The 25,485-nt window shown below is 37.0% G+C and overlaps 2 protein-coding genes across 3 annotated transcripts in view; both read right to left on the reverse strand.

Annotated features, from left to right (window-relative positions):
* NEGR1 (neuronal growth regulator 1) overlaps positions 1-25,485 on the reverse strand; it is an 857,231-nt gene that overhangs the window by 67,878 nt on the left and 763,868 nt on the right. The window lies entirely within an intron of this gene.
* LOC113936940 (histone H3.3A-like) lies at positions 5,561-6,086 on the reverse strand. Its single transcript, XM_035727290.1, has one exon. It carries the CDS (start codon positions 5,997-5,999, stop codon positions 5,589-5,591), a length of 411 nt encoding a protein of 136 aa, XP_035583183.1. The 5' UTR covers positions 6,000-6,086; the 3' UTR covers positions 5,561-5,588.

Here is a 25,485-nt window from a genome sequence, read left to right on the forward strand (position 1 = left end):
AATTTTGTTGACACTCACTGGAAACCCATCTTTAGGGCAGAAAATTTGGCAGATGCTTTTGTTCAGCAGGTTTCTTGACAACTGTGTATGAAAAGCTATTTTTTGCCTTTCACAGGGACCGGTCAAAGGCTGAGGTTTGCTTTTGGTGACATCGTGTTAATTGTCTCCCTTGAGGCTGCTGGAGTGCTGAAGGCAAGTTAGCGTTTCCTGACTCGCGCTTCCTCTGGAGTCCAGGCTTCTTGCCTTCTAATAGCACACTGTTTATGCCTGCAGCGTGGCTGGCTGCCACCTTCCCTGCTTTGTGGGGACTTCCTCTTTCACCTTTTACTTATGCCCATCTACTGAATTTATGGGAGAAAGTGTCTAGTTACTTTTGCCTAGTTAGTTGCAGTTGATGCTAGATGGGCAGGGTGGTAGTTTTGGGGAGAAGCAGGGTTAGTAAAAGGTGAAGAAGCTCTTGCTCAAAAGTCTGTGACCCTTCTGCTTCAGGCATTTTGTTCCCTTAGTAGATTATGGTGCTTCATTATATTTATTTTCAGCATTCATTTTCGGCTTTGAGCTCAGATGTCTCATAGAGACTGAGGAGATACCCTAATAGTCAGAAAATGATATTTCACTCTGGGATTTTTTTTTTTTTTTTTTTTTGAATACACAAGGTTGAAGATCAAAACCTATAGGAAGCCATAAGGGCATGAGAAATGAAAAAAAAAAATCACAGTGATCTTATACTTTTCTAGTATCATTTTATCAGTGTCTTCAAATAAACCAAAGTGTCTCTGTTGAATTGTTGTTTTTTTTTTTTTATAGGTTGCTCACAAGACAAATGTATGCCTTAATCCTTTGTTCTACTCTACTTTGTTATCTCAGGACTGACCCTCATACTACTGATTTATTTTGCTATTAACAGACACAATCACTGTGGCAAACTCAAGATGTGTGTGCACATGCACATGCGTATATCGTATAAAAATATTCTGACCATTCTAAAGAGGGTGAAGGCTGAATATTTTTGTCCCCTGATTAAAATCTTTCAAAAGTCTCAGTAGCAAGGGAAGAATCTTAAATTCCTTGGAATGGCTTTTAAAGCATTTTATGATCTGGCCTGTGGACCCCCTTTTCCAGACTCAAGAAATATAGTTTATGGTTACAAAGATTATTAGTGAATACACTCCACTCTTATATAAAACATTTTTAGTAGTTAATAGGTTGAGGCTTTGAAAAGAATTAATTAGTTAATTAATTTGTTTATTTTGCCTTCCCAGTGTCTATCTCATTCTGCTCTGCCCGCAGTAACTTGATATTTATTTGTAAACTACATTCTTCTTGTAGTCTCAATTTGAAAAGGATTGATGCCAGGGTGCCTGAATGGCTCAGTCAGTTGGGCTTCTGACTCTTGATTTTGGCTCAGGTCATGATGATCTCCAGGTTGTGGGATCAAGTCCTGAGTGAGGCTCCATACTTAGCATGGAGTCTGCTTGTCCCTCTCCCTCTGCTCCTACCCTCACTTGCACTCTCTCTCTCTCTCAAAATAAATGAGTAAATAAAATATTTTTTTTTTAAAAAAAAGGATTGATTCCCCACTTGATTTGACACGTCAGCATATCCTATTCCTCTAGATGTAGTAAATAGTTAATGAAGCACTCTGGGACATGAAATAAAAGCAAGTCCTAGAATATATGTGGGAGCAACCAGAAGAAATCCTTTTTTGTTTTTGGCCTCCTGCATGATACTGTGTGAGAATGGGAGGTCTGTAACTTATGAATCATTTTGCTATGACAGAGAGAGGATTAAAGTTGTTGATGGCTAGTGGAGGCGCCCGAAGATGAAGCTGATATTATGGATGCTGGATAGATAGACAAAGGGAGGAAATGTAATGTGTCAGTGACATTCTCTAGCAGCTAGATCAAATCTTACCTAAAGGCTACATCTTATCTCTTTTTTTCCCAGATTTGTTGGGATATAATTGACCTATAACATTGTATAAGTTTAAGGTGTACAACATGCTGATTTGATATACATATATGTTGCAAAATAATTACTACCAAAGATCAATTTACCAGAAGCCAATCTTTTCAGTTACATGAACCATCATTGTATTTTTATTAAGCTATTTTAAGTTTTTCTCTGATACCTTAAAACATTACAGTCCTACAATACAGTCCTACCTACCACTGCTTAAACCATTTAAAATGTATAATCTAAGTATAAAAGTTTCTTTATTAATAAAGTTTTTTATATGAACTAGGCAGAAATAATCGTTTTACTTTACTAATATGAAAATAATATGGAAGAACCTGACTGAGATTTATGAGTTTCCGAATCTTAACTCTATTTATCCTTGGGCTGATTAGCTGCACTGGTCAGTTGAATCTGCTCTAATGATTTTCATTGTGCTTCTTTAGTTGGCCTGGATTAGCTTCCTACTGTCTTATTCTTGCCTGCTCTTCCCTTCACCTGCTGCATCTCTCTTACTCACTTATGCACTCCAGCACTACCCTCACATGGGATGGAAAAAACAATCAGAAAACCAGCATCCCATTTTAGCTGGTTGGATGCAATCCAGATAAATTCACTATCCAGTAGAATCAATCAGTAGAAAAAGTCATTATAAAAGCATGTCTCACTTTGCTTGTTTTCTCTTCCAGACAGGCTAAATATTTAATAAGAATCTAGGTGTTATTTATTCATTTTTATTAGGTTCTTCTGACACCCAATCCTACATTGTGATGGGCAATTAAGGTAAATATACGCTTAAGGGAGAAAACTTTGCTTCTGGGAAACTATTTTCACACCAATCCCAGTCCAATTGAGTTATAGTTTAAATATCTCTTGCTTAAAATATTTATTTATAGGTAGTAGATATACTTTAAACTATTTGTATTCTCTCATTCATGAGAAAATTAGAGACTCTGATTGGTAGGCAATCTTTTTTCCCTGCCAATATGCAATTAATATTGTCATTGATTTTGTTATCTACAGTGGTTTTGGTGCTTATTAAAGTTTCTTGGTAGCTTTGTGATGGCTTGCATGTAAATAAATTACAACTACACAACTGTTTAGTATACTTTGAATATTTATACTTCTTTTACATGGTTTATCTAAATTTTCCTTGGTTATGAAATTTTTGAGGATGGCTCAGTTCACATTTTCAGGTTTTTTTGAAAGAGTGAAAAATCGAATAACTACAATGGCCTGAAAACAATGAATATGATAGACTGCATTTCAGTCAACCCATATAATTACAGTGGCCCTATTCCCCTAACTCCTATTAATAAAAGCAACAATAGTCAATACATACTGAGTGTCTACTAGGTGCCAGGCATTTTTCTAAGTTCTTTACAGGAAACAATTCATCAAACCAATCCCGTTATTTGCAATATTATTTCCCCCATTTTACAGATGAAGGAACTGAGAGGTAAACAGAAAGGTTATCTGCTTAAGGTTTTGGATAATAAGTAACTACTGAGTAAAATTGCAAATTCCTATCTCCCTTGCTTTTTTCTGTCCACTGCCCTTGAAGGAATGAACCTTTGTTTATTTACTGCTGTATCCCAGGCTTGGAAGAGTGGTGGAACAGTGGGCAGGCAATACAGATTTGCTGAATGAAGAGGTGAATGAATGAATGAATGAATGAAGGTGTAGCACCAGTATTAAAAAACAGGGAGGAGTTTGGCTTCAGAGTCCTCGCTTTTATCTCCAATACTATGCTGCCTCAGAACCAATGGGCAGCAAGTGGAGCTGTGCCCTATGGAAAAACAAGAAAAGATATTTAAAACAATAACTTAGGAATCCTGGCCACATCTGGAACTGTGATTAGCATTTTACATCCCTAATCTCTAATTCCCTCAAAGAACCCTAAAGGGTAGGAATACTTATTTCTTGTTTAGAATTAATGAAACAAGGGCTCAAAGAGGTCAAATGACTTACCTAAAAGTCTTATGATTAATAAACATTGGAGCCTGAGTCTGATTTGCTCTTTTCACATCAAATCTTACCCTCCTTCTATTAAGCAGTAATTCCTTTATTTTATACGATAACAGTAGCTAATGCTTATTAAAAGATATGCATCATTGTAACTGTTCTTACATACTTACAACATGTCATAAATTTCATTTTATAACTCTACGAGGTAGGCACTATTAAGACTTTGCCATGTGAGGAAATGGATGTGGTACCTGCTTGAGGTCATATAGTTCGTCAATAAGAAGAGAAAGACCAAACTCAGGCCTTCCCATATTATCCTGAGCTCCCTTCTTCCTGAAGTCCTGCCCAGCTTGGCACAGTGGGTGCTCAATCAGTGCTCACCTACTTGAAAGAATCAGAAAATAATATGTTATAATTGTAGCTTCTATACACAAATACTTTTGCAAACCCTAATCCTTTCTTTTTACTAGAATCATCCTTCTTCAAGCAATGACTTTTTGGGATTTACATCACTTGGATAACTGTAGCCCTTCTCTTGAGTTTGTCCACATATAATGAGTCTACATAGGTGAGTCATGTTGTTTCCTTTCATGTTTCCTTTTCCAAAGAGGCAAAAATGGTAAACATTAATTGGATCTCTTCAAAATTAAAATAAACAAAAACTTTTGGGGCTGATTGGCATTCCTTGGAGCACAGTTTTATACGAATAGTTTTTAGATATTTCTTTTTTTTTAAGATTTATTTAATTATTTATTTGACAGAGAGAGAGAGAGAGAGAGAGAGAGAGAAAGAGCGAGCACAAGCAGGGGGAATGGGAGAGGGAGAAGCAGGCTTCCCGCCAAGCAGGGAGTCCGAAGTGGGGCTCCATCCCAGGACCCTGAGATCATGACCTGAGCCAAAGGCAGACACTTAACGGATTGAGCCACCCAGGTGCCCCAGTTTTTAGATATTTCTACCAATAAAGATTACAGTAATTATTATAATTATTCCCTGTATGTTCTTTTAAAATGTTCACTGTATGTGTTCTGTAAATCTTACTAGTAAGAGATGATAGAGAATCTTAGGCACTGAGTGTCATGATCCTCTCCTCCCATTTTTTTTTTTGCCTTTTTAAAAAAGTATTTATTTAAGGCACCATTTTTTTTTATAGTTTAATGTATTTTAATGGCAAACTTACAGGAAGAGCACAGAAGACAGACAACATTAAAAACATGTACTTGCATGTAGGACAACTCAGTTAGAAAAGTACAGCGAATGGATGGATCTACTGTATGATAAAAATGCTACAAACACCATTTAGTTGCCGTCAATAAGAAATTTACTTGTTTTAAAAAAATCCAAATGCTGGCATTGTCCAGAAAAATTTAACAGGTTTATTTATAATTGTTATAAAGTTGAACTGCTGAAACGTGTTCAGTGAAACATTTTGACTTGCATTAATGCTTTATGTCCCCGCATTTATATTAAAAATTCACACACAAATGACTATGGAAAACCTGCCAATACCTGATTTCTGTCCCCTATTTTTCCACTTGCAATCATATACTTAGGTACCTTTTGACCCCATGGGAAAAAAAATATCTAACGTTCAGAACTACCAATAACAGGAAGAAGAGAAATTTTTTTTTTTTAAAGAATGAAATGTTTTCCATCATAGTGGATTCTTAAGCACGTTCTCCACGTATGTGGCGCGCTAGCTGGATGTCTTTTGGCATAACTGTGACATGTTTGGCATGGATAGCACACAGGTTGGTGTCTTCAAAGAGGCCCACCAGATAGGCCTCGCTTGCCTCCTGCAAAGCACCAATAGCCGCGCTCTGGAAGCGCAGATCTGTTTTGAAGTCCTGAGCAATTTCTCGCACCAGACGCTGGAAAGGAAGTTTGCGGATCAGAAGTTCGGTGGACTTCTGATAACGTCTAATTTCACGGAGTGCCACAGTACCAGGCCTGTAACGATGAGGTTTCTTCACCCCTCCAGTAGAGGGCGCACTCTTGCGAGCGGCTTTTGTAGCCAGTTGCTTCCTCGGTGCTTTACCACCGGTCGATTTGCGGGCAGTCGGCTTTGTATGAGCCATGGTACAGAAACTCCCTTACTTACCCCCCTTCTCCTTGGGCTGGAGCTCGGCGAGCTAGAGGCGGCGCTGGCGTTGGCGAGCGACGGCGGCGCGGCGGCGGCTGTGAACACCAAGGCACCATTTTTTTTTATAAGTAGGAACTTTTATTTAATTGTTGCCTGATGAAGAAATGTTTTGTAGTCACTTTGGAGGTAAAAGTTACATTCCTGCCTCTGGTTTACCGTTTGCTAATTTTCCTTTTGTTCTTCTCCTTCCCTCCACCAGCCAGCCCAGGTTTGTTTTTCTCATTCTCTCTGCTCCTTTACTTTCTGGATACTAGCCTAATCCTGAAGACCAGAAGCCCAATTTCTGTAGCAAATTACAAACCATCGAGCTTTAGGACTAATGTTCCATCTCATTTCCAGAATTATCTAGGTCTTTTGATATTGATGAAACACTGAATCAGGAGCAACGGACTTGCTTAATTTTTCAAGTGCCATTAACTCTTCATACTGACAGCTCTATACACGAAATAGCCAAGAGTTGGAAACAGAATCCACACGACAAATAGCTGTTCATCTTCAATGTTGCTAAAGCAGAATAACATTAATATTAAATAACTAGTTTTGGAAACAGTAGCAAAAGGTGTTTTGGGCCGAGTCACTGAGAAACATTTTACATGTATATAATTTTTTTCAACATGGGATGAAAAACATGCCACAGATCATCTTTCTAAACAAAACAGAATAAGCTGTTCGGTGGTGTGAAACAGTGAAAAAATACATTTACCTAATTTATCAAATCTCTTTTGATGAAAAACTCCTTGTACGTGTTAAGAAAGCAATCACTATTTTAAACAAACTCCAGGATCAAATAACATGAGTAGGAAATTTTTATATTCTGCCTTTCCATTTTTAATTCTCATTTCTTTAGTTTTTCATAGGACCTTGTGCCATTACAGGACTTTTGAGCTTGTTTATTATGAAATAAATATGTTTTAATATCTATCATACTTAAGCCACACATAAAAAGTCTCCAAACTGGACATGACAAATAGAAGTTGTGTTTATCAGGATTATCTCAATACCTACTTCACATCTGCACTTCCTTGAGTCCTGTGGACATAACTGTTATTAATTCATTGAGTCATGTAGGCATTAATTCAACAAATAATTAACAGCTAACTTTGCACCATCTGCCCTAGTTGCTGGGGATAAAGTTGCAAATAAAGCACTGCCTTGATGAAATTTACATTCTAATTGAGGAGGAAAAAGATAATTAGAAAATACAAAAGTTATTTAATATAAATGAGACAAATAAATGAATCAGCAAAGGTTAATTGGGAATGTCCGGGTGGAGTGCAATTAGCAAAAATGTGCTCAGGGTAGGGCACAGCAAGAGTGGACATCTGAGCAAAGACTTGAAGTCAATGAGAGGCCATGTGGGTATCTGGAAGAAGTATATTCTAGGTAGAAGAACAGCCAGTGTAAAGGCCTCGAGACTGGGTCCATCTGTCAAGACATGTTCTAGAATGAGCACAGAGGTCAGTCTGATTGAAGCAGATTGGCCAAAAGAAAGAAAATTAAGAAATGAAGTCAGAGTAAAGGAAGGGTGCCAGATCATGCAGGGCTATATGGACTATTACAAGATCTTGGGCTTTCACTCCAAGTGAAAGGGGAACCTATGAAGTGTTTTGAGGGGAAATGATGAGATGACTTACATTTTAAAAGTTGGGAATAGGGGCACCTGGCTGGCTCGGTTGGTTAAGCATCCAACCCTTGGTTCAGATCATGATCTCAGGGTCGTGGGTTCGAGCCCCATGTAGGGCTCCGGCTCAGGGTGGAGTCTGCTTGTCCCTCTTCCTCTGCTCCCCTCCCCCCCACACTCTCTCTAAATAAATAAATAAAATCTTTAAAAAATAAAAAAAATAGATAAAAGTTAGGAATAGATGGCAGTAGGGCAAGAATATAGCATGGGGAGCATTTAGGAAGTTTTGCAATAATCCATAGTAGAGATGATGATATCAGCATTATATCTTAACCTCCAAGATGACTGGTTTCCAATGTTGTGTGTGTGTGTGTGTGTGTGTGTGTGTGTGTGTGTGTGTGTGTATTAATGTATAAAATCTTTAAGCTTGGCATGTCCCATAGGTTTTATCCTCAGCACCAACACTCATCCATTGGTAGTGGCTGCCAGGTGTGCTATGATGAAAAAGTTTAGGGCCATGTTCACAGAGGGAGAGTCCCAAAATTTTAAGAGGTGGCCTGGCAGCAAGATGTCAGGTATGTTCCAACTCAGTTCAACGGCAACTGTCAATAGTGGATTTTAAACAGGTAAGACTTTCTTTTGGCTTAAAACACATAAAAAAATGAAAGTGCCTAGCATTTAAGAGTAATTTCTACAGTAGCAGTATCTAGAAAGGTTTTTAAAATGGCACTTTCACTAAGAATTTCCTTCACCTAGATTTTTATTCCTTAGAACTAAAGAGCAAAAATGTTTAGGTCATTTCCTATACTCTCTGGAAAATAACTGGTTTGTTCCTGAGAAATATAAATGTGAAAACCATATGGACTTTTTGGTAAACTGATCAACTAGTACCATATTCTCCTTAATATGACTGTGGACTTTGAGGTTTGACTGAGAACTAGCTTTGTTGATATCAGCCTTCTATTCTATTTCAGCTTTTGAAATAGGCTTTATTTATGTACACTAATTTTTGTGATTATTTAAGCATTCTTAAAGTGACTCCATTCGGGCACATGGATAAAATACCAGCTAAATATTACCCTCTAGTATTACTGGGATACTATTCTCCTTCATCACATAATGTTATATTTTTCATTCCCAGGGTCAGCTAATTTTATTTATTGCTACTGCCTGTAGCCCTTAAATATATAAGAATCTCCATATACATCTGTATAAAATAAAGCTTTGAAATTATTTCTTCAAAACAGCAATCATTTGCATTTAGCAGGCAGTGCAAATTTATCTTTCTGTATAATGCTGCTACATCTTAAAAAGGCAATATCATAAATGAGATTATCCCTTCAGAAAGCAATCCCAGAATAAAATAAATCAAGATATGGAAACCTTACAAATGGCCTTTAATATATTGGATATTACCAGAAAGTATGTGCAACTTAAATGTTCTAAGACAACAATTTATTGTTGAATTCCCAATGTAGGTTTTCCTTTTAAAAATATATTACCAGCCTCTATCCAATAGTATTAATAATCTCCTATCCTTTTGTAGCTGAGAAAATCGGCATAAGATTTTACAAATCAAATCTTCCAGTCCTATTCCTTCTTTATAGGGATGGGGAAACTGAGGCCCAGAGCGTGAATTACCGTTAGGGTGAACAAAAATAAGAAACTACTTCATCTAACTCACTAAGAATTTTTCTCATGACACTACACTGATTTTACCTAAGTTTTCCTTATATGAAACTCTAGCTCCAACTTCCATATAATCAAATAGAACACAACAAACCTTTAATATGTGGAGATAATAGTCAGCTTTAATATTTTCTTGGCTAATGAAAATATTCTACAGTTTTTTCTAATAGCAAATAAAAAAATACTAATTAAATAACTGTCTCCAATATCGAGGTTATTCCAGTGAGATGAGGGACAGGATTCTGACCTTGATAATTTTAGTCTTTGCTTTGTTAGGAGATAAATGTGGGAGTCGATGGAGGAAGGAGAAAAGGTAAAGTAGAAGGAATGGCAAAATCATGCCACTTCTTATTCTCCTGGCCATATCAGTTATCATATACTTTTTATGGTCAAAGAAAAGAAGGCAAAATTCAACCTATTTCTTTAGGCTTGAGAAGACTAAGAAAGGGTTGGGAGGTTCCTTCCTTCCTTCCTTCCTTCCTTCCTTCTTTCCTGCTTCCCTCCCTCCCTCCCTCCTTCCTTCCCTCCCTCTCTCTCTTCCTCCTTTTCTTTCTTTCTTTCTTTCTTTCTTTCTTTCTTTCTTTCTTTCTTTCTTTCTTTCTTTCTTTCTTTCTTTCTTTCTTTCTTCTTTCTTTCTTTCTTTCTTTTGATTTATTTTGGAGAGAGAGAGACGGGGGGGGGGGTGAGGCGGAAAGGCAGAGGGAGAGAGAAACTCAAGCAGACTCTGCACTGAGCATGGAGCCCATTGCCAGGTTCGATCCCAGGACCCTGAGATGATGACCTGAGCCAAAACCAAGAGTCAGTCACTTAACTGACTCTGCCACCCAGGTGCCCTGGGAGGTACCTTTCTAATAACCCAGCTGACACTTCAACTATCTTTAGCATGTTCCCAAACAAAAAGCGACATTTGGACTCAAACAGAGCCTATGAGGCACAAAGCAGGTCTTGTACTTTTAGCGTCTGGAACCATTCTATTGCTAAGTTAAGCTTCTACTGTTGGAAAGTTGGTTTTTAATGGAATATTTTTTATGATGATGTATGAGTCCCACATAGACATTTGAGAGTCCCCCCTTTTTCTTCCCCCAAATAAAAACCAAGTAAGAAATAAAGATAAAAACATATAAGCTAATTTATGTAATGTAGTTAACATGGTTCCTGGTGATACTAACAAGTCAGTAAATGCCATTAATAATAATATTGAGAACAATTTAAATTACAATTAACAATGTCATTTTTCCTACTTTTATTATGTAAAATCATATAGTTTCTAACACGTTTGTTATTTTTTCCCCACAGTGCTCTGTACAACAGTCTTGAGATATTGGTCAGGTGAAGAACTGTTTACTTAATTGCCCAAAACAGCAAGGTGATATAGCAGTTGGAAAGGTCTTGCCTTTTTGAACTCTACATAGGGACAGGAAAACTAAGAGGAAGAGACAGAATATATAGAAGTTTTTTCACCTCTCAGGTTGTTTGAAAATGAAAAAAAAAAAAAAGTCTGTCTTAAAAACATCCAGTCTTTCCTTTATAAGACCACACCACAATTTTGGGAAGTAATTCCTAGTTATCATTGTGAGAGCCCAGCAGAGCAGAATCAGGAATGTTCTTGATGAAATAGTCCTACATACTAATGCTTTGTCTAATGCTGTGATAACATCTGAAGATTCACAGTCCTATCTACTGAGAGACTACTTTCTTCCCTCTTTTCCTCACTGCTGTCTCCCAGGCAGATGATTTTAGTCTAATACCTGTAACTACTCAAGAGCTCTCTCCTGATGTGTCCTTTGTTCTCTGAACCCTTTTAAGTTGTAGCTTCTCTGATTATTTTTGTCCCAGAGTTTCATGCCTTTTACACATTGTTATTCTAAATTCCATGAGTCACTTATTGGCTCATCATACAGGTCTTCCAAACCCCTTTGAGTTTGCACATTCTGTTCTACACTATTTGCCCCCATTTTTGTAACATTAGCCAAATTGACTAATATGAAAGCTGTCCCAGATGGTTCAAAATGAAAATAATGAGCTAGCTGAGGAGTAAATAATACTGATTTATGAATGACAAAGTTTTGCTCACAAACTTTACTTACGGTGTAAGTAGTTTGCTATGATGACTACATACCCTCTTATACAGCAAAACAAGACAAAACCAAACAAAAAAGCCCAAAATTTAAAAAAAAATGTTAGAAATGAGTAAAAGTTTCCTTTTGTAAGCAAATATGCTTTTCCTTGAAATGTAAGAAGTCATATTTGCTCATTAACTTTCTTTAGAATGTAATAAATGTGCAGCAACCAAGTTTCTATTTGAAAGACACATTTTCTAAAACATGTTAATGATGTGTTAAGTAGAACAAATTAGCTTACTTGGCATTTTTTTCCAACATCCTTCTGATGTGTTTTCTTATACTGAAGAGGCTGGAAAGCTAAAAATGACATTCTCTGACTCCTTTGGAGTTAGGTTTCCAGACGTGATTTATATTCTGAAAATCAGATGAAAATGCTCAAGACTTAAAATTCAGAACTTCAACAGTTTTTTTTTTTTTTTTGAAAGATTTTATTTATTTATTTGACAGAGAGAGAGATAGCGAGAGCAGGAACACAAGCAGGGGGAGTGGGAGAGGGAGAAGCAGGCTTCCCGCTGAGCAAGGAGCCCGATGTGGGACTCGATCCCAGGACCCTGGAATCATGACCTGAGCCTAAGGCAGACGCTTAACAACTGAGCCACCCAGGCGCCCCAGAACTTCAACAGTTTAACAGGGAGGCAGTTGGTATGTGGGTCCCTTTTGCTCATGTGAAACTTAGAGAAATGGAGTCCCTCTGGAGTTCACAGTGCCAGCTACTCCTTGCTGATCTCATGATTCTAATTAAGGCAGGAATTTTCTAGAGAGGCAATAGTTTTGTAATGGACTTCCTGAATTCTTCCGCTTCCTGATTTGGGTAACACAGTAGTTTCCTTGGTGGGAAAGGTATGCAGTGTTGTTCTGGGAGCCCATCCTGAAGACCAGCCTGCAGCCCTCTCAGACAATTTTGTCAGCCTAGTCCCTCTAAAGAGTCACCTTCTGCTTATGAGTCTAGGGTGGTTTTTGCAACAGAACTCTCGCCGATTGAAGTCTGAGGTCCTGAAATTAAGGTCTGAGGTACTGAATATTTTTTAATCTTCTCCAAAGTTACCATTCCACTCCATAATTTTCTGCCTACATTGTTATTCAGCAACTCACAGAAGCAGATTCTTCATTCAACTTTTGGCTCCATTAACCAAATATCTTTTGCTACCAGGTACCATGACCTACTTGTATCCTTTCTTCTGTTATGAACAGATTTCCCGACTTATATACAAACCGTTCAGAAAAATCCATCTCAGATTCCTATCTTTGAATGTGTGTTGTCTGCAATTGGAAAGGCTGTATTATTCAAGATTCAATAACACAGAAGATCTTTTTTTCCCCACAAAGATGATGTGGCATAATAAAAATTTGGAAACAAGTGATTTAGACTTAAAAATGGCTCCGTCATTTTACTTATTATTGGTGTGACTTTGGAATAATTATTTAACTTTTTTGTATCTGTTCCTTGAGATTCAAATACCTCATACAGTTCTTGTGAAGATTGAGAACTACTGGCACATAAACATGGCCCATGTTTTTCCTGTTGGAGAAATTACTTCGTCCCCAGTGTATGTAACTTTGTATATGGAAGCATTAAAGATAAACAAGCTCTATAATATAAACCAAAGGAGTTAAATGTTTCCTTTGTCTGTCTTAGGCTATGTAGGGAATAGGAAGCTCTTTCCTGAGATTTAGAATTTCCCAGGTAGATTGGAGGATACTCATTAAAGAGACCAAGGTAGTGCTTGCTTTGGTAGCACATATACTAAAGAGACCAAGGTAATAGCAGTGAAGTCCTGCCCAGATAGTTTTCATGTTTCCAGTTTTCCACTTCTTGGCTCTCGAGCATTCCACTGTTCCTGATCCATTCTCAGGCCAGGTTCTCCACTCTCTTGTTAATATTGTTAGCTCCTTTCCACTAAGTTAATTTTTATCTAAGTTCTTCAGAGTTGGTTTCTGCTGTTTCCTATAAAGAACACTGATTGATAGAGTATTACTTTTCTACTCTATAAAAGATGAAACTAAGCCACAGAAAGGTTGTGTTACTAATCCAAGGTCACATAGCTAGTAAGTAGTAAAGCCATGATTTAAAGCAGGTCTTTCACATTGCAAAACCCCCAGTAAAAGCGTTTTTCTGCTTGAACAGAGCTGTCTCCTAAGCCCAAATTTGTCTAACTGGTCTTATTTCCCTGGAGTATACCCAGGAAGTTTCCATTCAAGCCAATGTGAGTTACTTTAAAATAGGAAGGGGAGAAAACAAAAGCCCATACAGTTGTAAAGGAGGAGGATTTGCTACATTGCTTTCAATTCATTACATCTTGGCACCAAAACAGGATAAAACTGAAATTACTGCACTTCTGGAGAGAAAAAAATAGTCCATCACCCCAAATAAAGCAATAACATTATGTTAATCCATGAATTAAATTGAATCACATTATCACTATGTACTAATCTATATAACCCATTTAAAATTTAAATGTATGACTCAGAGTTTGAATAGATGTATGCTATGTATTGTTCTTTACATTATAAAATAATCTTGGGACTGCCAGTGTGATGTCTATTGCAAACTCTCACACATTTCTTATTCTTGAATAAAGAAGTATGATTTTCTAAAATATTCTTTTGTAGGACTGTGTTCTTTTTGTTTTTACCAAGATTATATGAAATCCAAGCCAAAGGTAGCTATAACTATCATATATTTTTTTCAAATTTGAAATACAAATTTAGAACTAATACATATTTGTTACCAACCTAACTGAATATGAAATTGCATTATTCTTAACTCAAAAGTGCTATGACCACAGGATACAATGTACATGGCCCATGATATTCTTCAAAAAACATCATGGAGAACACACAACGTGACCTCAATGGGCATTGTTTCTCCAGCTTTTCACTGATCTGCTTTTCTTCTAACACAACATTTATACATATATAATGTTACGGATATAACAGGTATATTTTTGCTACAACCAGTCCAGGTAATGTTGCTCCTCTTACCTGTGACTGGGTTAAGAAGGAGGGACATGTGACTCAGTCTTGGTAAGGATTGAGTCACATCTTAACGTGTGAAGGGAATACTGCTAAAGGATTCTGGGGAATGTTTCCTCACTGATGAAAAGAGACACGGCAGGAAAAAAGGCTCCTTTGCTTCCTTTGGACATTGATCTGTCTGCATGGAGAGGCTGGAAAAGCAGCAGTCAACTTGTGATTTTAAGAGCTATTAGCAGAACACAGAGCTGATAAATGGGGGAGAAAAATGGACGCCCTGAGTCACTGAATTAACTAACTCTGGAGCTGCTTTCTTGTTAGGTGAAAGAATAACGTTTCTTTATTGTTTAGGCAACTTTGATTTGGGGTTTTCTGCGCTTTGAGGCCCAAGGCTATGTACTGATGTACATAGCAAGTATTTCAGAGATCTTAGCACAATCACTGGCCCATAGAGAGTGTTCAAGTAGTATTTATTACATAAATAATGAATGCAAGGAGGTTAACATTACCTTACGGACCTGAGGAAACTTCAAGGAATAGAAATTTATTTGGGCTAAGGATGATAATAATGGAGGGTGACTACAAGGAAATAATGGTTATAATGTAAGTGGCGTGATGGGGGGGGAGGGCACATTTTAGAACACTAGTGACCACTTCAGAGTTTGACCCTCTTTTCCTGAAGTGAAAACATGAACTCACAACAGAGTGTTTTTTCTCACCCTTCATCCTTAGTGTGACTGTCATTCAGCTGTGTTATGGCAAAGCCTGGCCCCTCCACATTTCTAGCCTATAGGCACCACACAGGCAAACATTCTCTTCTTCCCATACGGAATATAGCATATTTTCAAAATGGAAAAATAGGAGAGCCACCAAATGTGTAAAATATAAAACAAAGCAGAAGAATGTACTTATTGGCTTTTCCTTCTATCAGCATTCTAGGAGAGAGAGACTTGTCCTTTGAAGACTCATTTAATTGGGCAAGAGGAAAATACAAACTAAAATGCAAGGAAGGTTTCAAATGAAGGATACAGGTAGAGACAACACCGAAGAGCATATCCCTCACAAGGAGAGAGCTTGTCTACCTTCGTAAGTGTCCCTTAGGTACAGGATAAATCTTCCTTCTAATGAGAAGTTCTAAACCATTTACAATGGTGTCAGTACGTCTTGAAAATGATCAATTAAACCTCTATTAAAAAAAACATAAAGGCCTTTTCTCCACTCTCATTCTCAAGATCTCACAACCAAGCATTTGAGCTTAAAGCTCTCACCTTCAAGTATCCGTAACAATGCACGACTCTGATCTTTCTCCAGCTCCATGGCTCCTAGTACAGCAAATTTCCCCTCCCTTCTCCAAGCAGTCAGTACCCCCTATTTTTCTCTATATTCACTTAGAGTTTTTATATTTATTGATTTCTCTCAGATTCTTTAAGATTTTATTTATTTGAGAGACAGAGAGTGTGAGTGTACATGAGCTGGGGGAAGGGGCAGAGGGAGAGGGAGAAGCAGACTCCCTTGCTGAGCATGACCCCAGGACCCTGAGATCATGACCTGAGCCCAAGACAGATGCTTAACTGACTGAGTCACACAGGTGCCTGATTTCTCTCAGATTCTTGTCTCTAAGTAATTTAATATAAAAATATTTACTGGAAGCTTGCAAGACACAAAACTGGTTTGGTAATATAAAAGCATGCATAAAACTTTGACCCCACTCTCAAGGATCTCAGAATCAAGTTTAGGAGACAGATACTTAAGTTGTTCTAATATAAGACACACTGTGATAAATGCCATAACAAAAATCTTTAAGCAATGAAAACAGAAGTAACTGGCTCCCTACTGGAGTCTAAATGTAAACTGTCTCCTGCCTACTGTTTATTGAGCCTCTCCCTTCAATTCAAACTCACCATGTTTAAGAAACAATTCACCATCTTTGCTCCAAAAATTGTTTTCCATTGTGATGACTATTTCTACGAGCAGTTTCACAGTTAGCCTGGTCACTCATGCTTGAAAGATGGGTATTCTTTGCATTTTCCTCAGATTCATGCTCCCCATCTAGCCATTCACCAAGTTCTGTTCATTTTTCTTTTGAAATGTTTCTTTTCTCCTTCTGTTCTATGGTCATTACAACCTCCGTAGTCCAAAATTGGATCACTTGATACCTATATTCTGGCAATTTCCTAGCAGATGTCTTTGGATCCAGGCCTTCCCCCACCTAAATCATCCTGTGTACTTGAAAAAAAACACAGAATTCTAAAATAGGGAGAGGAATTGCCCTCCAGTGCAAAAATCTGTACAAATTAATTTGGAACTGTAGGTGAATAGCCATCTATCACCTGCATACTTACTGACAGAAACCCAATTCCCCCCAAAATTTCTTATTGAATTTATAAATTATTTTGATTGATAGAAAAAAATGTTCTTTTTATTGCTAAGTCTATACATTTTTTGGTATGTTTCTCCCTTGAATTCTAGTTTTGCATATCTGAAATATGAATTCCATCAACCTTTAAAGAAAGTTATTTTGTCTCTTTAAGCCCTATCTTTAAAAAACTGGGTAAATACACACTGTGTTTTTATAATTGGGTCTGATATAAATTTTAGGCCTCACCATTTTGATTGCCCTCCTGTTGGTACTTCATAATTGTCAGCACTATTTAAAACGTAGTGTCCAGGACTAAAAGGAATACTTTGGAATTTCTCTACATTGAATTTTCATTATTCTACTCATCCCACAAATTCAAGAATCTTAAATACTCCCAATTTTTATTGCTCCAAAACACAACTCCTGAGCCATACTTGGCAGTTCTAGCCCAACTTATTTATCTTCAGTTTCTTAAAGCATCTGCTTTAGCTGGGCTGGGATATTCACATTAGCATTCCCTTTCATTCATTCATTCACTGACACTTCCAAGTCTTCCCTTATATTTATCCATTTGTTTGAAACTGCTTAACTCCATTCTACCTATCTTAATCTTCTCTTGCCTCTAAAACTCAGCTCCAGACTATGTAGTAAGAAATATGGCCTCCAGACGATAGAGTAAGAAGTCTCAACTTTGCCCTTGGCACCTGGGAGGAGATCTTGAAGCTCCTGGAATAAATATTCGGTCTGACAGGAGTGTCTGTTTGCTGAGAGCTTTGGCCATCACCAGGTGTCTAATAATGTGATGTATGACAGGGGCTTTGAGGCCACACCGTATCAGTTCTGACCTCTGGAGGAACAGATGACTAAAGGTAGCCTGATCTTGTGAGGGGCTAGGGCTGAAAAGGAAGCCACATAAGCAGTATGTGATTAAGCCCTAAAAAAAACTCTGGACACCAAAGGCTCAAATGAGCTTCTGTGGTTGGCAGTACTCTGCGTGTATTATCCCACGTTGTGGCCAGGAGGAGGTCATACTATCCATGACTCTACATGGAGGGGACAGCCAGAAGCTGTGCATTTGAACTTCTGCCCGACTCTGCCCTGTGTGTCTCTTCCTTTGGCTGCTTTTCTGTACTCTTTCTCTGTAATAAGCCATGAGTATAATAGTTTTCAGTGTGTTCTTGAGTCCTGTGAATTATCAAACCCAAGGATGATTGTGGGGGTATCTGAATTCATAGCCAGCTGGTTTGAAGTGAAAGTGGTCCTGGGGACTCATGAATTTATCTTATATCTGAAATGAGGGCAGTCTTGCAGGGACTGTTCCCTTGAACTATACAGTTGGTGAAACTCATTGCACAGAACCACTTTCTTTCTTGACGCATCCTCTAAGTACTATCTACCTCCCTGATGTCTTCTCCTAAATATTTACAGTATTTATATTGAGGATTACAGAATCTGTCACTAACATACATCACTGGAGGTAGGTTATTAAGCAGACATTATGATAATTACCAGCAGAGGTTTGAATTTTTGTAGCCAAGAAAATTTAGTGATCTGGTAACATCTGTCAGGAAGAAGGAAAAGAAGGAGAGAAAAGACTATGTATGTAATGTTGTGAAAAGGTGGAAGAAAGAGAAGAGAGTGATACTGGAAAGAAGATATTAAGCAGTTTCCTAAGGAATCGTTGCATTAAACAAATAGTTCAACAGTTTTGTCAACATACATTGTGCACTTGTTAGGCTTTGAAAATGTGACTTTCCAGGAGGAATCCTTGATGAAGGTACCTGATAATTGTTACAACACTGTGTGGGTTTGTTTTGTCGTGTTTTGACAGAAAATTATCCCAGAAGCTTCAGGCTTTGGGAGTCAATTTCTACCTTTCCCACATCTTACAATTTCAGCTGAGTACGAACTGTCGAATGCTCACTGCCTATGACTGGAAGTTTATCTCTTAATGATAACTTTTTCCTATTTCTTCACCATATAAAAGATTTTCAGGGTCAGTTCAGGGGCTCCTGCCCAGTTTAACAGAAAGGGATAATTCCAAGTAATGTGAGATACTGCAAAATAGAAAGAACGGCCATAAGCAGCACATAAATAGAGCAATATGGAAACAGTGTAAGAAATCAAAAGGAATAGAGGAATTAAAGGCCAGAAATGGGCTCATGCTGGCATCTGCAACTGGTTTGGCAGAAGATATCCAGGGAAACTTAGAAAAGTCCTGAAGTCAGAAATGGTGATGAACTGATTCGTGGTTTGAGTACAGCAGTAGGTGGTGGAAGAGGGGACAGGAAGAATGAAGTAGACATTGGTCAGAAGTTTGATATCCTTTCTTTATATAATCCATGTTGCTTTCCTGGTTTTATTTTTTACTTCTTTGAGAACTTGTGTAAGGGGACCAGAATTCACATTTCTTTGGGCTGGGATTATGACAGACTACGTTTTCTTTTTATCCCAAGATAATGCTTTTCAGAAAGAAAAACCTCTCAAACAGCCATCCTGGAGGGTCCTGAAGGACCTTAAAATTGGGACAATTCTATACAACCAGAATGTTTGATTACCTGCTTGTTCTGTTCAAATAACACTACAGATCCTGGCTGAGCTAGGGAGATGTGCAGTAGATCAATAACAAGGCAAGAATTCATTATTTACCTGCTAGAGTGCTCTGATAACCTATCAACGGGATACATGTGTAAATCCCTACTTTATAAGCAGTCCCCACATTCCACTGGACCTTTCATAGACAGCTAAACCACCTGGAACTTTGCTAACATCCACCCTCAATGCTGGAAATTTTATCAATCAAAATAATGCACTAGATTTTGATGTGCTTAATCTGGTTTCTGTTTGAAACATTAGCATTTGTGAATTAGATAAGTAAAGAGTCATGTATCCAGTTCCCATAATTGCCATGATTCCAGTATACTAGAAAGAATTGGGAGAAGAGCTTATTAATATTGAAATTTCCAATGAGAAATGCATGTTTAATTGAAGTGCTATTAGCTAGTACTTTACATACTGGGCTGATAAGTGCTGATCAATCGACAAATGATGTTGTTATTAAGTAAAGAGAAACTACTATTCCTGATGGAAAGAGATGCATTTATTAGCAAACAACATATATATTTATGATTTTCTGTGTTCAAATAATTTTCTGAAATAATACTAAGTGTGAATTTGTATTATAAATATATTTGGAACTAACAAGAGTTACCCTGTGAATTGTTTGAAATCTGTATTTCTCTTTTAAACGAAACATTTACTCTTATTCTGTAGTTTTAAAAAATTCCAAATATGCTTCTCTCAAGACAATTTGAAAACCTTTTTGAGACTGAGTGTTTTCAATCTCTTTTATGAGAGCAGATGAATAAATTACTTTCAAGGTAGCTGATTCCCCAGGGTAGAATTGGTTTGTTACTTCTCTACATTGTAGTGGCTTGAGATCTCATTTTTTTTTTCAATATACGTTCTCTACTTCTTTAGAGAGCCATATAGAGAGGACAAAGAAAATATATGTAATTGCAAAATATACAGATGTAAATACATGCAGCATAGGGAAAGATGAATATATAAATATATATATAATCAAACATATATGTCATATGTTTCTTATTTATATATCAAACAAAATATGTCAGGTAAAGTAAAACCTAACACTAATGTTTCTTAAAATTAGAACCTTTTTTTCATTTGTTAATATCTATTTTATTCAGGATAGGATATTAAGTTCCATAACTTCTGTGTTTTAGTCAGGATATGATGCTAAATGAGATGAGAAGTCATGTCGTCTCATACCTTTTGCCATTATAGAAACAAATGTATGCTGATTAAAATTTATGAGCTAATAGTCCCCATGGTCCCTAGCACAGTACTAAAAACTCAACATGAGTTCATTAATAATTATTGAAATGGATATTGTTTGTGTAAGTCTAGGCCTGGGCCTGTCTAATGAAATACACAAACGGAAAAACATGAACTGCTTTAATGACCGAGAGGTAGTGGTCAGCAAACACCCCCTTTCTTTGGAATGGTTAAGCAATTCTCCATATGTATTAAGATGAAGTTTGTCACATTCAAAATCATAACAGTGTAAAATAGGCCTTTATCTCTCTCAAAACACTTCCTTCTTGTTTGGGAAGTTTCCTACAATAAGATAGTGTGATGGACTGGTTGACTTTCCAAGGTCTATTAATCTATGAAGTGAAAATTAATATCCTTTCATCAGATGAGGCTGGTATCCAATTACCAGTAGAGCAGATGTTGTGCTTTTCTGCCGGATATAAAGAAAAGGGATGTGCATGTCATGCTTCAAGAGGTATACCGATATAAGTAGGGCACCCTCACTGCCTTACTGCTACTCTGAAGGTAAACTGCTGGAGTGTGCAGCAACCTCCTGCAGTCCCTCCAAATACCAGAAATGAAAAGCACAGCTATGAATGGTCCAGGCTTGGCTCTCTTCAATAGTAAATTATGGGAATGTAACTCATACAGCTGCTATGGGTACCTGCTGTCTGCCAGGTGCCCTTGCTTCTATTTCTTCTGCCCGCTGGGTATAGCCAGTCATTTCCAAAAGCTAATTTGCAGTTGATTATGCAATCTGCCAAACCCAATCAATGTGCATACTCATGACCACTCATAAGATTATTTGCCTTAATCATAGGAGACCTCTAGGTCATTACTCCACCAGAGGGAATATATTCAGTGGAGATGGTTATGGGGTTGCCCACTACGCAGCTGCCTGCCAGGTCTCTTTGGCTTTTATTATTTTCATCTCTCTGATGCGGCCAGTTCTATCCAAAGATGCTTCAAAGGCAAATCCATTCCCTATCAGTGAGAAACCCTCTGCTGACTACTGACTTCTGAGGCAGCAGGATAAATACAAAAACCTTGAGGATACTTCAGGATTAAGGTTTCTCTCCTTTTCTTTTTCTTTTAATAGTAATGTTAGTTTTTGGCAAGAGTTTATTCTCTTCCATGTAACAAAATAGACCTTCTTTGGAGATATATATATATTTCGATATATATATATATATATATATATATATATATATATATATATATATATCTTCTAAATATCAGACCTCTTGTTGGGATTTTTTGGGATTGTGATAACTCTCCATAGCTATAAATTAGTTTGAAATTTTTTTTAAAGATTGTATTTATTTGTCAGAGAGAGAGAGAGAGAGAGAGCACAAGCAGGGGGAGCGAGAGAAAGAGAAGCAGGCTCTCTGCTGAGCAAGGAGCCCGACACAGGGCTCGACCCCTGGACCCTGGGATCATGACCTGAGCCGAAGGCAGACACTTAACTGACATTTTACATTCAAAAATTTCTTTTTAGAAGTGGGCTAGATCATTGTATTTCAATACATACACAGGGACTGTGTCTTACAGAGCCTAGAGTATATAACCACCTAATGCAGAGAAGGCAAAGATGCACCATGTATACTGCTATTCTCCTTCACCTCTCCTTCATAACTTTCTATCTATCTATCTATCTATCTATCTATCTATCTATCTATCTATCTATCATCTATCAATCTATCTATCATCTATCAATATATTTATCTATCATCTACCAATTTATCTATCTTCTATCTATTTATCATCTATCAATCTATTTATCTATCTATACCTATCAATCTATCATCTATCAATCTATTTATCTATCTATCTATATCTATCAATCTATCATCTATCAATCTATCTATCTATATCTATCAATCTATTTATCTATCTATATCTATCAATCTATCTATCATCTATCAATCTATTTATCTATCTGCTATCTATCATCTATCAATCTATTTATCTATCATCTATCAATCTATCATCTATCATCTATCATCTATCAATCTATTTATTATCTTCTATCTATCTATCTATCTATCTATCTATCTATCTATCGTCTATCAATCTATCATCTATAAATCTATTTATCTATCTTCTATCTATCTATCTATCATCTATCAATCTATCTATCAATCTATCATCTATCAATCTATTTGTCTATCTTCTATCTGTCTATCTATCTATCTATCTATCTATCTATCTATCTATCTATCATCTATCGTTTCTGTTATGTGCTGGGCACTATTATAGGCAGTCAGGATGCAACAGAAAACAAAGAAGACAATCTTCCCCCCCTCATGGTGTTTATATTCTAGTGGGGAAAGAGATGTCAGTACCCTTATCACAGAGTCATTTCTTCCTGAACCTTACACAGCCCCGGCATCCTTCTTATTAACCTTTGCTCCAGAGAGTCACCACCTATCTATAAGAGTAGGTATGTAGAATAAGACCTATTGGTCATCCCTGATTTAGTACAGTCTACCAGTGATAGAGAAATAGCTTAGCTACAAAAAAAGTGCACACCATATTATATTGAAACACCTGAATCAAAACCGTTAAGCCATAATAAATGCCATAATAAATGTATGTATGAGCCATTAACTATTTAACCTACACTTCTCAACACCAAGTCTTATTTTTTTTTTTTAAGATTTTATTTATTTATTTGACAGAGAGAGACATAGCGAGAGAGAGAACACAAGCAGGGGGAGTGGGAGAGGGAGAAGCAGGCTTCCCGCTGAGCAGGGAGTCCGATGCGGGGCTGGAGCCCAATGAGGGGCTCAATCCCAGGACCCTGAGATCATGACCTGAGCCAAAGGCAGATGCTTAATGACTGAGCCACCCAGGCGCCCCAACACTGAGTCTTATTGCACTGTCAAATAATGTGATTTTTTTTCTAAGTTTGTATTTAAATTCCACTTAGTTAACATACAGTGTAATATTAGTTTCAGGTTAGAATTTAGTGATCATCATTTACATACAACATCGGTGTTCATCACAACCAGTGCCCTCCTTAATCCCCATCACCTATTTCACCCACAACTCCCTCACCTCCCCTCTGGTAACCATCGGTTTGTTCTCTATGGTTAAGAGTCTGTTTCTTGGTTTGCCTCTCTCTTTTTTCCCCCCATGTTCATTTGTTTTGTTTCTTAAATTCCACATATGAGTGAAATCATATGGTATTTGTCTTTCTCTGACTTATTTCACTTAGCGTAATACTCTCTGTTTAATGAATTAAATTCTAATTTTAGAAATGCATCTTAAAAGTCTTCTTTGTTAACAGATTATTAACAGAGGGATTTTTATGAATCAAAAAATGGAACATAATACCAAAAATATCAGTTGTACACTTTCTTCATGGTTCTTCTTCTGCGTACATAAACATATTTCAAGAACATGAAATGTGGTTAAATTTTGTTTAACTCACCACTTTATAAGTTAATATGGCTAAAACTGTGTTAAATATCTTATTGTCAATGATATCTTGATTTAAGCAAGTTTTAGCTCCAGCTATCAGCCTCAGGTCAGACTGAGAATGAATAAAGCTACGTATGGCCAAATTGCTGATTTATAGGATTAATCTAAATGAGGAAATGACAATAATCACTTTTTTCATTTTATCCTAGTCTGAACTCTCCACTAGCACCCTAGTTTTATTTTTTAAACCAGGTTTTTAAAGTAAAAACTGAGTTTTGGCCAAGGTAATGTCTTACTTGTGGAATGGGCCAATTTCTTTACATCTGTTACATAAAGAGGTCTCATCTTCTTTGCCTGTGTAAATGTTTTTGAACTTCCAAAGACCAGATGAAGTGCCACCTCATCCTCAAAGTTCTCCCTCATCTGCAATAGACTCTTCTCTAAGATCTATCAATATTTAATGTTTACAATAATAACTGTATATTTAAATATGCCGGTTTAAAAACAGTATATTGTAACTGCTATATGGTATTTTAAAATTGTTACAGATTTTGTCTAACTCCATAGTAGGACTGGCATTAGTATGCAAATGATACCAAAGAGTGAATATCAGCTTTTCCATGTATTTGTTATTGTCCCCATATTTATTATTATCTATTTCCTCTATACACACATGCCATAGTTTATGCACACACATTCTTTTATATTTGAGACCTAATAATAGATTGTGATCCAATAAAGATGTGACTTTTTAATCACTTGGTATGTATACATAATTGATTTATATCTTTAAAGCAACGATGGCATATTTTCTTTAAAACTATATAATTTGTGGGGCACCTGGGTGGCTTAGTCGGTTAAGCATCTGATTCTTGGATCAGCTCAGGTCATGATCTCAGGGTCATGGGATGGAGCACCACATGAAGCTCCGTGCTTGTTACAGAGTCTGCTCGAGATTCTTTCCTCCCTCCCTCTCCCCCTCTCCCTCCCCACTCCCCCTGATCACATGTATGCTCTCTCTCTCTAAAATAAATAAATAAAATCTTTAAAAAAACAATTAAAAATAAAAATAAATAAAATTATATCATTTGTGACACATTCATGGTGATTCAGTGAATAAAATAAATTTTAACTTTACCACAAAGTAAATATTTTCAGCATGATTTTTAATGTCGTTTGAGGTATAGATGATCCCATAATCTGGAATATTACTGAAAGTTTCAACCATCAGTATTCCACATTATGAAATAGATTTGCCCAGAATTGAGAAGCGTTAATTCTAGGTTTTATCACCTGACTCTGCTACTAAGAGCTGTACCTATGACTAGAAAATTTTTTCAGCCTGACAAACCTTAGTTTATCTATCTATAAAATGAAGAGTAGGGGAGCTCCA

Source organism: Zalophus californianus, chromosome 4 (assembly GCF_009762305.2).
Source record: "Zalophus californianus isolate mZalCal1 chromosome 4, mZalCal1.pri.v2, whole genome shotgun sequence".
NCBI lineage: Eukaryota > Metazoa > Chordata > Mammalia > Carnivora > Otariidae > Zalophus > Zalophus californianus.

Coding starts and splice junctions, on each gene's coding strand:
- LOC113936940 (XM_035727290.1), bottom strand. CDS start 5,999: ATGGCTCATACAAAGCCGACTGCCCGCAAATCGACCGGTGGTAAAGCA.